This window comes from Salvelinus alpinus, chromosome 13, assembly GCF_045679555.1.
Source record: "Salvelinus alpinus chromosome 13, SLU_Salpinus.1, whole genome shotgun sequence".
Lineage (NCBI taxonomy): Eukaryota > Metazoa > Chordata > Actinopteri > Salmoniformes > Salmonidae > Salvelinus > Salvelinus alpinus.
This window is the reverse complement of record NC_092098.1, coordinates 52593889-52608655: the sequence shown is the minus strand read 5'-3', so window position 1 is coordinate 52608655 and position 14767 is coordinate 52593889. Positions and strand designations below refer to the sequence as shown.

Here is a 14767-nt window from a genome sequence, read left to right as displayed (position 1 = left end):
AATTTCAAACGTAATAGACTTTTAATTTAAAAGATTCTAAGGGACACACTGACACACACACACTCTCCTCTCTCTCCCCCTGTAGCTGTAGTCTTGATGTGTGGCGTAGCCTGGCAGACCTGTGTAATGCGTTGGCGCGTGTCGACCACGGCGAGGCGCCGCTGTACAAGGCAGACGGGGACGGAGGGGAGGGGGATGAGGAGCTCCGTCTGCTGCTATTGGAGGAGGACAGGCTACTGGCCGGCTTCGTCCCGCTGCTCGCCGCCCCGCAGGAACCCTGCTACGTAGACTGCACCGGGGATACAGTGAGTTTATACACCCCACACACACACACACACACACACACACACACACACTAACACACACTAACACACACAATCACAAAACCATATAAGTAGACAAATATTATCTTTCTCTCCCTCTCCCCCCTTCTCTCTCCCTCTCCCACCTTCTCTCTCCCTCCCCCCCTTCTCTCCCTCTCCCCCCTTCTCTCTCCCCCTCTCTCCCTCTCCCCCCTTCTCTCTCCCTCTCCCCCCTTCTCTCTCCCTCCCCCCCTTCTCTCCCCCCTTCTCTCCCTCTCCCCCCTTCTCTCTCCCCCTCTCTCCCTCTCCCCCCTTCTCTCTCCCCCTCTCTCCCTCTCCCCCCTTCTCTCCCTCTCCCCACTTCTCTCCCTCTTTCTCCCCCCTTCTCTCTCCCTCTCCCCCCTTCTCTCCCCCTCTCTAGGCGATAGCAGCAGACTGTAAAAGGGTAACAGTATTGAAGTATTTCCTGGAGGCTCTATGTGGACAGGAAGAACCTCTCCTGGCTTTTAAAGGAGGGAAGTACGTCTCCATGGCAACCTCTCCCCAACCCGGGCGCCCCGGCGACGCGCGCAGCAGACAGGACTCGCAGACGGAGAGAGAGGTGTGTCCGTCTCCGTCCCCTGTGTGTCACTGACTTTTATCCAAACAACAACATAGCTGATTTAACGGTGTTTTAATGCTGAACCTCACAACATTGACTTCCATGTAAATGGTCAGTTATCATCTAGCAACTAGTCACCTTCGTGAAGACCTCGGTTAGCGGAGTCGTGTGTGTGTGTGTGTGTGTGTGTGTCTCTCAGTTTTGTAACATGTCCTTGTCTTCTGTTGCTGTGTCGCAGAGTGATGACGTCATCGTGGAGGCGGAGTCGTCTGTGTCGGACGGTGATGATGGCAGCGAGGATGACATCCGAGAGCTCCGGGCCAGACGCAGCGCCCTCACCAACAAACTGGCTGAGCAGCAGAGACGCAGGGACAAGATACAGGTAACACACACTATACACACACACTACAGTATATACACACTATATACACACACTACAGTATAAACACACACTACAGTATAAACACACACCATACACACACTATATACACACACTACAGTATAAACACACACTATACACACACACTACAGTATAAACACACACTATACACACACACTATATACACACACTACAGTATAAACATACACTATACACACACACACACTATATACACACCCTACAGTATATACACACACTACAGTATATACACACACTATATACACACACTACAGTGTATACACACACTACAGTATATACACACACTATACACACACACTACAGTATAAACTGGCTGAGCAGCATAGACGCAGGGACAAGATACAGGTAACACACACTATACACACACTATACACACACTACAGTATAAACACACACTATACACACACACTACAGTATAAATTGGCTGAGCAGCAGAGATGCAGGGACAAGATACAGGTAACACACACTATACACACACTATATACACACACTACAGTATAAACACACACTATACACACACTATACACACACACTACAGTATAAATTGGCTGAGCAGCAGAGATGCAGGGACAAGATACAGGTAACACACACTATACACACACTATATACACACACTACAGTAAACACACACTATATATATACACACACACAGACTATACATAGGTACACACACACATCTGGGGATTCTGCAGACGTGTTGTCCTGATTTGATGTGGGTCTTAACCTGTGTGTGTGTGTGTGTGTGTGTGTGTGTGTGTGTGTGTGTGTGTGTGTGTGTGTGTGTGTGTGTGTGTGTGTGTGTGTGTGTGTGTGTGTGTGTGTGTGTGTGTGTGTGTGTGTGTTCCCTCTGTCCAGGCGGTGTTACAGACGTGTGGTCAGTTGGAGTTAGAGGTGCGGCCTCTTTTCCTGGTCCCCGACACCAACGGTTTCATCGACCACCTCACCGGCCTCAAGACACTGCTGCAGTCTGGGACGTACATTGTGGTGGTGCCCCTCATAGGTAACTACCACACACGAACAAACATACAGTGAATTCATCGACCGCCTCACCAAAACACTTCAATCTGGGACGTACATTGACTTTTCCCACATTTTGTTGTGTTAAATACAGCCCGAATTTTAAATTGATTAAATGTAGATTTTGTGTCGCTGACCTATACACAATACCCAATAATGTCACAGTGGAATTATGTTTGTAGAAATGTTTACAAATTAATTGGAGTCAATAAGTATTCAACCCCTTTGTTATGGCAAGCCTAAATAAGTTTAACAAGTCACATAATAATTATAAGTCACTATTATTGCACACTCACTGTGTCCAAAAATAGTTTTTTTTACATGATTTTAGAACGACTACCCCAACACATATAATTATCTGTAATGTCCCTTAGTCGAGCAGTGAATTTCAAACACCGATTCAACCACAAAGACCAGGGAGGTTTTCCAAAGCCTCACGGAGGGAGGGCACCAAATCCAAAGCCTCGCAAAGAAGGGCACCTAGTGCTGAATAGGTAAACGTTTGGAATAGCAGACATTGAACATCCCTTTGAGCATAGTGAAGATATTAATTACACTTTGGATGATGTATCAATACACCCAGTCACTACAAAGACACAGGCGTCCTTCCTAACTTAGTTGACGGAGAGGAAGGAAACCGCTCAGGAATTTCACCATGAGGCCAATGATGACTTTCAAACAGTTACAGAGTTTAATGGCTGTGACATGTGACATGAGGATGGATCAAGAACAGTGTTGTTACTCCACAATACGAACCTAAATGACAGAGTGAAAAGAAGGCCTTTACTGAATTCAAATATACCCAAACATGCATCCTGTTTTCAATAAGGCACTAAAGTAAAACTGCAAAAAATCTGGCAAAGAAATTAACTTTATGTTCTGAATATAAAGGGTTATGTTTGGGGCAAATCCAACACGACACATCACTGAGTACCACTCTTCATATTTTCAAACATGGTGGTGGCTGCATCATGTTATGGGTATGCTTGTCATCGGCAAAGACTAGGGAGTTCTTTTAGGATAAAAATAAACGGAATAGATCTAAGCACAGGCAAAATCCTGGTTGTCTGCTTTCCAACAGACACTGGGAGACATTCACCTTACATCAGGACAATAACCTCAAACACAAGGCCAAATATACACTGGGAGGTAGGTAGCCTAGTGGTTAGAGTATAGGGGCGGCAGGTAGCCTAGTGGTTAGAGTGTAGGGGCGGCAGGTAGCCTAGTGGTTAGAGTGTAGGGGGGCAGGTAGTCTAGTGGTTAGAGTGTAGGGGGGCGGCAGGTAGCCTAGTGGTTAGAGTGTAGGGGGGCGGCAGGTAGCCTAGTGGTTAGAGTGTAGGGGGGCGGCAGGTAGCCTAGTGGTTAGAGTGTAGGGGGGCGGCAGGTAGCCTAGTGGTTAGAGTGTAGGGGCGGTAGGTAGCCTAGTGGTTAGAGTGTAGGGGCGGCAGGTAGCCTAGTGGTTAGAGTGTAGGGGGGCGGCAGGTAGCCTAGTGGTTAGAGTGTAGTGACGGCAGGTAGCCTAGTGGTTAGAGTGTAGGGGCGGCAGGTAGCCTAGTGGTTAGAGTGTAGGGGCGGCAGGTAGCCTAGTGGTTAGAGTGTAGGGGCGGCAGGTAGCCTAGTGGTTAGAGTGTAGGGGCGGCAGGTAGCCTAGTGGTTAGAGTATAGGGGCGGCAGGTAGCCTAGTGGTTAGAGTGTAGGGGCGGCAGGTAGCCTAGTGGTTAGAGTGTAGGGGCGGCAGGTAGCCTAGTGGTTAGAGTGTAGGGGCGGCAGGTAGCCTAGTGGTTAGAGTATAGGGGCGGCAGGTAGCCTAGTGGTTAGAGTGTAGGGGCGGCAGGTAGCCTAGTGGTTAGAGTGTAGGGGGGCAGGTAGTCTAGTGGTTAGAGTGTAGGGGGGCGGCAGGTAGCCTAGTGGTTAGAGTGTAGGGGGGCGGCAGGTAGCCTAGTGGTTAGAGTGTAGGGGGGCGGCAGGTAGCCTAGTGGTTAGAGTGTAGGGGGGCGGCAGGTAGCCTAGTGGTTAGAGTGTAGGGGCGGTAGGTAGCCTAGTGGTTAGAGTGTAGGGGCGGCAGGTAGCCTAGTGGTTAGAGTGTAGGGGGGCGGCAGGTAGCCTAGTGGTTAGAGTGTAGTGACGGCAGGTAGCCTAGTGGTTAGAGTGTAGGGGCGGCAGGTAGCCTAGTGGTTAGAGTGTAGGGGCGGCAGGTAGCCTAGTGGTTAGAGTGTAGGGGCGGCAGGTAGCCTAGTGGTTAGAGTGTAGGGGCGGCAGGTAGCCTAGTGGTTAGAGTGTAGGGGGGCGGCAAGTAGCCTAGTGGTTAGAGTGTAGGGGGGCGGCAAGTAGCCTAGTGGTTAGAGTGTAGGGGGGGCAGGTAGCCTAGTGGTTAGAGTGTAGGGACGGCAGGTAGCCTGGTGGTTAGAGTGTAGGGGGGCGGCAGGTAGCCTAGTGGTTAGAGTGTAGGGACGGCAGGTAGCCTAGTGGTTAGAGTGTAGGGACGGCAGGTAGCCTAGTGGTTAGAGTGTAGGGGAGGCAGGTAGTCTAGTGGTTAGAGTGTAGGGGCGGCAGGTAGCCTAGTGGTTAGAGTGTAGGGGAGGCAGGTAGTCTAGTGGTTAGAGTGTAGGAGAGGGGGGGGGGCGGCAGGTCGCCTAGTGGTTAGAGTGTAGGGACGGCAGGTAGCCTAGTGGTTAGAGTGTAGGGGCGGCAGGTAGCCTAGTGGTTAGAGTGTAGGGGCGGTAGGTAGCCTAGTGGTTAGAGTGTAGGAGGGCAGGTAGTCTAGTGGTTAGAGTGTAGGGGCGGCAGGTAGCCTAGTGGTTAGAGTGTAGGGGCGGTAGGTAGCCTAGTGGTTAGAGTGTAGGGGCGGCAGGTAGCCTAGTGGTTAGAGTGTAGGGGGGCGGCAGGTAGCCTAGTGGTTAGAGTGTAGTGACGGCAGGTAGCCTAGTGGTTAGAGTGTAGGGGCGGCAGGTAGCCTAGTGGTTAGAGTGTAGGGGCGGCAGGTAGCCTAGTGGTTAGAGTGTAGGGGCGGCAGGTAGCCTAGTGGTTAGAGTGTAGGGGCGGCAGGTAGCCTAGTGGTTAGAGTGTAGGGGCGGCAGGTAGCCTAGTGGTTAGAGTGTAGGGGCGGCAGGTAGCCTAGTGGTTAGAGTGTAGGGGCGGCAGGTAGCCTAGTGGTTAGAGTGTAGGGGCGGCAGGTAGCCTAGTGGTTAGAGTATAGGGGCGGCAGGTAGCCTAGTGGTTAGAGTGTAGGGGCGGCAGGTAGCCTAGTGGTTAGAGTGTAGGGGGGCAGGTAGTCTAGTGGTTAGAGTGTAGGGGGGCGGCAGGTAGCCTAGTGGTTAGAGTGTAGGGGGGCGGCAGGTAGCCTAGTGGTTAGAGTGTAGGGGGGCGGCAGGTAGCCTAGTGGTTAGAGTGTAGGGGGGCGGCAGGTAGCCTAGTGGTTAGAGTGTAGGGGCGGTAGGTAGCCTAGTGGTTAGAGTGTAGGGGCGGCAGGTAGCCTAGTGGTTAGAGTGTAGGGGGGCGGCAGGTAGCCTAGTGGTTAGAGTGTAGTGACGGCAGGTAGCCTAGTGGTTAGAGTGTAGGGGCGGCAGGTAGCCTAGTGGTTAGAGTGTAGGGGCGGCAGGTAGCCTAGTGGTTAGAGTGTAGGGGCGGCAGGTAGCCTAGTGGTTAGAGTGTAGGGGCGGCAGGTAGCCTAGTGGTTAGAGTGTAGGGGGGCGGCAAGTAGCCTAGTGGTTAGAGTGTAGGGGGGCGGCAAGTAGCCTAGTGGTTAGAGTGTAGGGGGGGCAGGTAGCCTAGTGGTTAGAGTGTAGGGACGGCAGGTAGCCTAGTGGTTAGAGTGTAGGGGGGCGGCAGGTAGCCTAGTGGTTAGAGTGTAGGGACGGCAGGTAGCCTAGTGGTTAGAGTGTAGGGACGGCAGGTAGCCTAGTGGTTAGAGTGTAGGGGAGGCAGGTAGTCTAGTGGTTAGAGTGTAGGGGCGGCAGGTAGCCTAGTGGTTAGAGTGTAGGGGAGGCAGGTAGTCTAGTGGTTAGAGTGTAGGAGAGGGGGGGGGGGCGGCAGGTAGCCTAGTGGTTAGAGTGTAGGGACGGCAGGTAGCCTAGTGGTTAGAGTGTAGGGACGGCAGGTAGCCTAGTGGTTAGAGTGTAGGGGAGGCAGGTAGTCTAGTGGTTAGAGTGTAGGGGCGGCAGGTAGCCTAGTGGTTAGAGTGTAGGGGAGGCAGGTAGTCTAGTGGTTAGAGTGTAGGAGAGGGGGGGGGGGGCGGCAGGTAGCCTAGTGGTTAGAGTGTAGGGACGGCAGGTAGCCTAGTGGTTAGAGTGTAGGGGCGGCAGGTAGCCTAGTGGTTAGAGTGTAGGGGCGGTAGGTAGCCTAGTGGTTAGAGTGTAGGAGGGCAGGTAGTCTAGTGGTTAGAGTGTAGGGGCGGCAGGTAGCCTAGTGGTTAGAGTGTAGGGGCGGCAGGTAGCCTAGTGGTTAGAGTGTAGGGGCGGCAGGGTAGCCAAGTTTAGAGTGGAGGGACGGCAGGTAGCGTAGTGGTTAGAGTGTAGGGGCGGCAGGTAGCCTAGTGGTTAGAGTGTAGGGGCGGCAGGTAGCCTAGTGGTTAGAGTGTAGGGGCGGCAGGTAGCCTAGTGGTTAGAGTGTAGGGGCGGCAGGTAGCCTAGTGGTTAGAGTGTAGGGGCGGCAGGTAGCCTAGTGGTTAGAGTGTAGGGGCGGCAGGTAGCCTAGTGGTTAGAGTGTAGGGGCGGCAGGTAGCCTAGTGGTTAGAGTGTAGGGGCGGCAGGTAGCCTAGTGGTTAGAGTGTAGGGGCAGGAGGTAGCCTAGTGGTTAGAGTGTAGGGGGGGCAGGTAGCCTAGTGGTTAGAGTGTAGGGGCGGCAGGTAGCCTAGTGGTTAGAGTGTAGGGGCGGCAGGGTAGCCAAGTTTAGAGTGGAGGGACGGCAGGTAGCGTAGTGGTTAGAGTGTAGGGGCGGCAGGTAGCCTAGTGGTTAGAGTGTAGGGGGGCAGGTAGTCTAGTGGTTAGAGCGTTGGACTAGTAACCGAAAGGTTGCAAGATCGAATCCCCGAGCTGACAAGGTAAAATATGTCTTTCTGCCCCTGAACAAGGCAGTTAACTCACTGTTAACTGCCTTGTGTTAACCCACGGTAGGCCGTCATTGTAAATAAGAATTTGTTCTTAACTGACTTTCCTAGTTAAATAAAGGTTCAAATAAAATCAAAACCAAGACGACATAGAATGTTCCTGAGTGGCCTAGTTACAGTTTTGACTTAAAAATCTATGACAAAACTAGAAAATAGCTGTCTAGCAATGATCAACAACCAACTTTTTTTTTTATTTATTTTTATTTAACCTTTATTTAACCAGGTAGGCAAATTGAGAACACGTTCTCATTTACAATTGCGACCTGGCCAAGATAAAGCAAAGCAGTTCGACACAACTTGACAGAGCTTGAAGAATTTAAAAAAGAAAAAGTGCAAATATTGTACAATCCAGGTGTGCAAAGCTCTTAGAGACTTACCCAGAAAGACTCACAGCTGTAATCGCTGCCAAAGGTGATTCTAGCATTCTAGTACTTACAATACCAGTCAAAAGTATGGACACACCAACTAATTTAAGTATTTTTTAACTTTTTTTTAAAACTATTTTTACATTGTAGAATAATAGTTTAGACATCAAATGCATTCCAGGTGACTACCTCATGAAGCTGGTTGAGAGAATGACAAGAGTGTGCAAAGCTGTCAAGGCAAAGGGTGGCTACTTTGAAGAATCTCAAATATAAAATATATTTTCATTTGTTTAACACTTTTTTTGGTTACTACATATGTGTTATTTCATAGTTTTGATGTCTTCAATATTATTCTACAATGGAGAAAATAGTAAAAAATAAAGAAAAACCCTTGAATGAGTAGCTGTGTCAACTTTTGTCCGTATTGATTTCTAAAAACATGGGATATTGTGTGTAGATGGGTGAGATAATTATTATTTTTTATAAATGTTTAATTCAGGCTAGCCGACCCTACCCAAGCCTAGACGACCCTAGCCGACCCTACCTGACCCTAGCCTAGCCGACCCTACCCTAGCCTAGCCGACCCTACCCTAGCCGACCCTACCCTAGCCGACCCTACCCAAGCCTAATCCTACCCTAGCCTAGCCGGCTCTACCCTAGCCGACCCTACCCAAGCCTAGCCGGCCCGACCATACCCAAGCCTAGCCGACCCTACCTAAGCCTACCCTAGCCGACCCTACCCTAGCTAACCCTACCCAAGCCTAGCCGACCCTACCCAAGCCTAAACCTACCCTAGCCGACGCTAGCCTAGCCGACCCTATCCTAGCCGACTCTACCCTAGCCGACCCTACCCTAGCCGACCCTACCCAAGCCTAAACCTAGCCTAGCCGACTCTACCCTAGCCGACGCTAGCCTAGCCGACCCTACCCTAGCCGTCCCTATCCTAGCCGACTCTACCCTAGCCGACTCTACCCTAGCCGACCCTAGCCTAGCCGACCCTAGCCTAGCCTGATTGCTTCTGCCAAATGTAAGGCCCTGCCTCTGTTACCTGCTCATCTCTGTCTGTCCCCTGCTCTGTCCCCAATACAACCTATATTTATGTGTTTGTATTTTCTCTTTCATACTTCAACTACTTGTACATAACCAATAATCTAACATTTGAAATGTCTAGATTATTTTACAACTTTTGTGAGTGTAATGTTGACTATTTATTTCCCTTTGTCTATTCCACTTGCTTTGGCAATGTAAACATATGTTTCCCAAGCAGAGAGCGAGAGTCAGCCATCAATATCAGGTTTTAGGAGTTAGGGGAATGTTTAGTTCTGACTGTAATGTCTTTTGCCTCTTCTCTCCTTCCTCTTCTCTTCTCTCTTTCCTCTTCTCTCTTTCCTCTTCTCTCTTTCCTCTTCTCTCTTTCCTCTTCTCTCCTTCCTCTTCTCTCCTTCCTCTTCTCTCCTTCCTCTTCTCTCTTTCCTCTTCTCTCTTTCCTCTTCTCTCCTTCCTCTTCTCTCCTTCCTCTTCTCTCCTTCATCTCTCCTTCCTCTTCTCTCTTTCCTCTTCTCTCTTTCCTCTTCTCTCCTTCCTCTTCTCTCCTTCCTCTTCTCTCCTTCCTCTTCTCTCTTTCCTCTTCTCTCTTTCCCCTTCTCTCTTTCCTCTTCTCTCTTTCCTCTTCTCTCTTTCCTCTTCTCTCTTTCCTCTTCTCTCCTTCATCTCTCCTTCCTCTTCTCTCTTTCCTCTTCTCTCTTTCCACTTCTCTCTTTCCTCTTCTCTCTTTCCTCTTCTCTCTTTCCTCTTCTCTCTTTCCTCTTCTCTCTCCCTCCTCTTTTCTCTCCCTCCTCTTCTCTCTCCCTCCTTTCTCTCTCCCTCCTCTTCTCTCTCCCTCCTCTTCTCTCTCCCTCCTTTTCTCTCTCCCTCCTCTTCTCTCTCCCTCCTCTTCTCACCCTCCTCTTCTCACCCTCCTCTTCTCCCCCTCCTCTTCTCTCTCCCCCTCCTCTTCTCCCTCTCCTCTCTTCTCTCCCTCTCTTCTCTCCCTCCCCTCTTCTCTCTCTTCTCTCCTTCCTCTTCTCCCTCCTCTTCTCTCTCCCTCCTCTTCTCTTCTCTCCCTCCCCTCCTCCAGTGATAACAGAGTTGGATGGTCTGGCAAAGGGGCAGGAGAGCTGCGATGGCTCTGGCAGTGGGCGTGGTTGTCGTGGAAACACCGGTGGTGGTGGACCGACCCACGCCCGGTCGGTCCAGGAGAAGGCTAAGGTTGCCGTGGCGTTTCTGGAGCGAGGGTTCGAGGCCAGGGAGCCCTGTCTCAGAGCGCTGACCAGCAGAGGAAGTCAACTGGAGTCTATCGCCTTCCGCAGCGAAGACACCTCCGGACAACAGGTGTGTGTGACGTGTATATTAAACGTGTGTCCGAGTGCCCCAGATCCTCTGTCAAGTATTTTACCATCTCTTGTATGTGAATTAGAGTTTGGAGCAGTCTTTGACTGCAAGTCAATGCTATTTCATCCAATTCCGGACTGTCATTGAAATTCAGCTTTAGATTTACCGGTCTCTCCCCCCCCTCCAGGGAAACAATGATGATGTCATCTTGTCCTGCTGTCTCCACTACTGCAAAGATGAGGCTAAAAGCTTGATGCCTGCACAGACAGGTAGCTGTCTCCTTCCACCAACACACTCATGCCTGTGTTGCACAATCTGTCTATACTATATTTATTCTACCATTACTCCTCCCTCCCCACCGTCTCTCATACCTCCCCTCCTCCCACCGTCTCTCATACCTCCCCTCCTCCCTCCGTCTCTCATACCTCCCCCCTCCCTCCGTCTCTCATACCTCCCCTCCTCCCTCCGTCTCGCATACCTCCTCTCCTCCTTCCGTCTCTCATACCCCCCCTCCTCCCTCCGTCTCTCATACCTCCGCTCCTCCCTCCGTCTCTCATACCTCCCCTCCTCCTTCCGTCTGTCATACCTCCCCTCCTCCCTCCGTCTCTCATACCTCCCCTCCTCCCTCCGTCTCTCATACCTCCCCTCCTCCCTCCGTCTCTCATACCTCCCCTCCTCCCTCCGTCTCTCATACCTCCCCTCCTCCCTCCGTCTCTCATACCTCCCCTCCCTCCGTCTCTCATACCTCCCCTCCTCCCTCCGTCTCTCATACCTCCCCTCCTCCCTCCGTCTCTCATACCTCCCCTCCTCCCTCCGTCTCTCATACCTCCCCTCCTCCCTCCGTCTGTCATACCTCCCCTCCTCCCTCCGTCTCTCATACCTCCCCTCCTCCCTCCGTCTCTCATACCTCCCCTCCTCCCTCCGTCTCTCATACCTCCCCTCCTCCCTCCTGTCTCTCATACCTCCCCTCCTCCCTCCGTCTCTCATACCTCCCCTCCTCCCTCCGTCTTTCATACCTCCCCTCCTCCTTCCGTCTCTCATACCTCCTCTCCTCCCTCCGTCTCTCATACCTCCTCTCCTCCCTCGTCTCTCATACCTCCCCTCCTCCCTCCCCTCCTCCCGTCTCTCATACCTCCCCTCCTCCCTCCGTCTCTCATACCTCCCCTCCTCCCTCCCCTCCTCCTTCCGTCTCTCATACCTCCCCTCCTCCCTCCGTCTCTCATACCTCCCCTCCTCCCTCCGTCTCTCATACCTCCCCTCCTCCCTCCGTCTCTCATACCTCCCCTCCTCCCTCCGTCTCTCATACCTCCCCTCCTCCCTCCGTCTCTCATACCTCCTCCCTCCGTCTCTCATACCTCCCCTCCTCTTTCCGTCTCTCATACCTCCCCTCCTCCCTCCGTCTCTCATACCTCCCCTCCTCCCTCCCCTCCTCCTTCCGTCTCTCATACCTCCCCTCCTCCCTCCGTCTCTCATACCTCCTCCCTCCGTCTCTCATACCTCCCTCTGTCTCTCATACCTCCCCTCCTCCCTCCGTCTCTCATATCTCCCCTCCTCCCTCCATCTCTCATACCTCCCCTCCTCCTTCCGTCTCTCATACCTCCCCTCCTCCTTCCGTCTCTCATACCTCCCCTCCTCCTTCCGTCTCTCATACCTCCCCTCCTCCCTCCGTCTCTCATACCTCCCCTCCTCCCTCCGTCTCTCATACCTCCCCTCCTCCCTCCGTCTCTCATACCTTCCCTCCGTCTCTCATACCTCCCCTCCTCCCTCCGTCTCTCATACCTCCCCTCCTCCCTCCGTCTCTCATACCTCCCCTCCTCCCTCCGTCTCTCATACCTCCCCTCCTCCCTCCGTCTCTCATACCTCCCCTCCTCCCTCCGTCTCGCATACCTCCTCTCCTCCCTCCGTCTCTCATACCTCCCCTCCTCCCTCCGTCTCTCATACCTCCCCTCCTCCCTCCGTCTCTCATACCTCCCCTCCTCCCTCCGTCTCTCATACCTCCCCTCCTCCCTCCGTCTCTCATACCTCCCCTCCTCCCTCCGTCTCTCATACCTCCCCTCCTCCCTCCGTCTCTCATACCTCCCCTCCTCCCTCCGTCTCTCATACCTCCCCTCCTCCCTCCGTCTCTCATACCTCCTCTCCTCCCTCCGTCTCTCATACCTCCCCTCCTCCCTCCCCTCCTCCCGTCTCTCATACCTCCCCTCCTCCCTCCGTCTCTCATACCTCCCCTCCTCCCTCCCCTCCTCCTTCCGTCTCTCATACCTCCCCTCCTCCCTCCGTCTCTCATACCTCCCCTCCTCCCTCCGTCTCTCATACCTCCCCTCCTCCCTCCGTCTCTCATACCTCTCCTCCTCCCTCCGTCTCTCATACCTCCCCTCCTCCCTCCGTTTCTCATACCTCCCCCCCTCCCTCCGTCTCTCATACCTCCTCCCTCCGTCTCTCATACCTCCCCTCCTCCTTCCGTCTCTCATACCTCCCCCCTCCGTCTCTCATACCTCCCCTCCTCCCTCCCCTCCTCCTTCCGTCTCTCATACCTCCCCTCCTCCCTCCGTCTCTCATACCTCCCCTCCTCCTTCCGTCTCTCATACCTCCTCCCTCCGTCTCTCATACCTCCCCTCCTCCCTCCGTCTCTCATACCTCCCCTCCTCCCTCCGTCTCTCATACCTCCCCTCCTCCTTCCGTCTCTCATACCTCCTCTCCTCCCTCCGTCTCTCATACCTCCTCTCCTCCCTCGTCTCTCATACCTCCCCTCCTCCCTCCCCTCCTCCCGTCTCTCATACCTCCCCTCCTCCCTCCGTCTCTCATACCTCCCCTCCTCCCTCCCCTCCTCCCGTCTCTCATACCTCCCCTCCTCCCTCCGTCTCTCATACCTCCCCTCCTCCCTCCCCTCCTCCTTCCGTCTCTCATACCTCCCCTCCTCCCTCCGTCTCTCATACCTCCCCTCCTCCCTCCGTCTCTCATACCTCCCCTCCTCCCTCCGTCTCTCATACCTCCCCTCCTCCCTCCGTCTCTCATACCTCCCCTCCTCCCTCCGTCTCTCATACCTCCTCCCTCCGTCTCTCATACCTCCCCTCCTCTTTCCGTCTCTCATACCTCCCCTCCTCCCTCCGTCTCTCATACCTCCCCTCCTCCCTCCCCTCCTCCTTCCGTCTCTCATACCTCCCCTCCTCCCTCCGTCTCTCATACCTCCTCCCTCCGTCTCTCATACCTCCCTCTGTCTCTCATACCTCCCCTCCTCCCTCCGTCTCTCATATCTCCCCTCCTCCCTCCATCTCTCATACCTCCCCTCCTCCTTCCGTCTCTCATACCTCCCCTCCTCCTTCCGTCTCTCATACCTCCCCTCCTCCCTCCCTTCCTCCTTCCGTCTCTCATACCTCCCCTCCTCCTTCCGTCTCTCATACCTCCCCTCCTCCCTCCGTCTCTCATACCTCCCCTCCTCCCTCCGTCTCTCATACCTCCCCTCCTCCCTCCGTCTCTCATACCTCCCCTCCTCCCTCCGTCTCTCATACCTCCCCTCCTCCCTCCGTCTCTCATACCTCCCCTCCTCCCTCCGTCTCTCATACCTCCCCTCCTCCCTCCGTCTCTCATACCTCCCCTCCTCCCTCCGTCTCGCATACCTCCTCTCCTCCCTCCGTCTCTCATACCTCCCCTCCTCCCTCCGTCTCTCATACCTCCCCTCCTCCCTCCGTCTCTCATACCTCCCCTCCTCCCTCCGTCTCTCATACCTCCCCTCCTCCCTCCGTCTCTCATACCTCCCCTCCTCCCTCCGTCTCTCATACCTCCCCTCCTCCCTCCGTCTCTCATACCTCCCCTCCTCCCTCCGTCTCTCATACCTCCTCTCCTCCCTCCGTCTCTCATACCTCCCCTCCTCCCGTCTCTCATACCTCCCCTCCTCCCTCCCCTCCTCCCGTCTCTCATACCTCCCCTCCTCCCTCCGTCTCTCATACCTCCCCTCCTCCCTCCCCTCCTCCTTCCGTCTCTCATACCTCCCCTCCTCCCTCCGTCTCTCATACCTCCCCTCCTCCCTCCGTCTCTCATACCTCCCCTCCTCCCTCCGTCTCTCATACCTCTCCTCCTCCCTCCGTCTCTCATACCTCCCCTCCTCCCTCCGTTTCTCATACCTCCCCCCCTCCTTCCGTCTCTCATACCTCCTCCCTCCGTCTCTCATACCTCCCCTCCTCCCTCCGTCTCTCATACCTCCCCTCCTCCCTCCGTCTCTCATACCTCCCCTCCTCCTTCCGTCTCTCATACCTCCTCTCCTCCCTCCGTCTCTCATACCTCCTCTCCTCCCTCGTCTCTCATACCTCCCCTCCTCCCTCCCCTCCTCCCGTCTCTCATACCTCCCCTCCTCCCTCCGTCTCTCATACCTCCCCTCCTCCCTCCCCTCCTCCTTCCGTCTCTCATACCTCCCCTCCTCCCTCCGTCTCTCATACCTCCCCTCCTCCCTCCGTCTCTCATACCTCCCCTCCTCCCTCCGTCTCTCATACCTCCCCTCCTCCCTCCGTCTCTCATACCTCCCCTCCTCCCTCCGTCTCTCATACCTCCCCTCCTCCCTCCGTCTCTCATACCTCCTCCCTCCGTCTCTCATACCTC

At 53.9% G+C, this 14767-nt stretch overlaps 1 protein-coding gene across 2 annotated transcripts in view; it reads left to right on the top strand.

Annotated features, from left to right (window-relative positions):
- smg6 (SMG6 nonsense mediated mRNA decay factor) overlaps positions 1 to 14767 on the top strand; it is a 58174-nt gene that overhangs the window by 31249 nt on the left and 12158 nt on the right. For both annotated transcript variants that reach the window (XM_071339792.1, XM_071339793.1), the window contains 6 exons: positions 86 to 305; positions 724 to 903; positions 1142 to 1285; positions 2177 to 2321; positions 9924 to 10177; positions 10365 to 10446. In XM_071339792.1, coding sequence (XP_071195893.1) covers positions 86 to 305; positions 724 to 903; positions 1142 to 1285; positions 2177 to 2321; positions 9924 to 10177; positions 10365 to 10446 — 1025 coding nt within the window. The remainder of the gene's footprint in view (positions 1 to 85; positions 306 to 723; positions 904 to 1141; positions 1286 to 2176; positions 2322 to 9923; positions 10178 to 10364; positions 10447 to 14767) is intronic.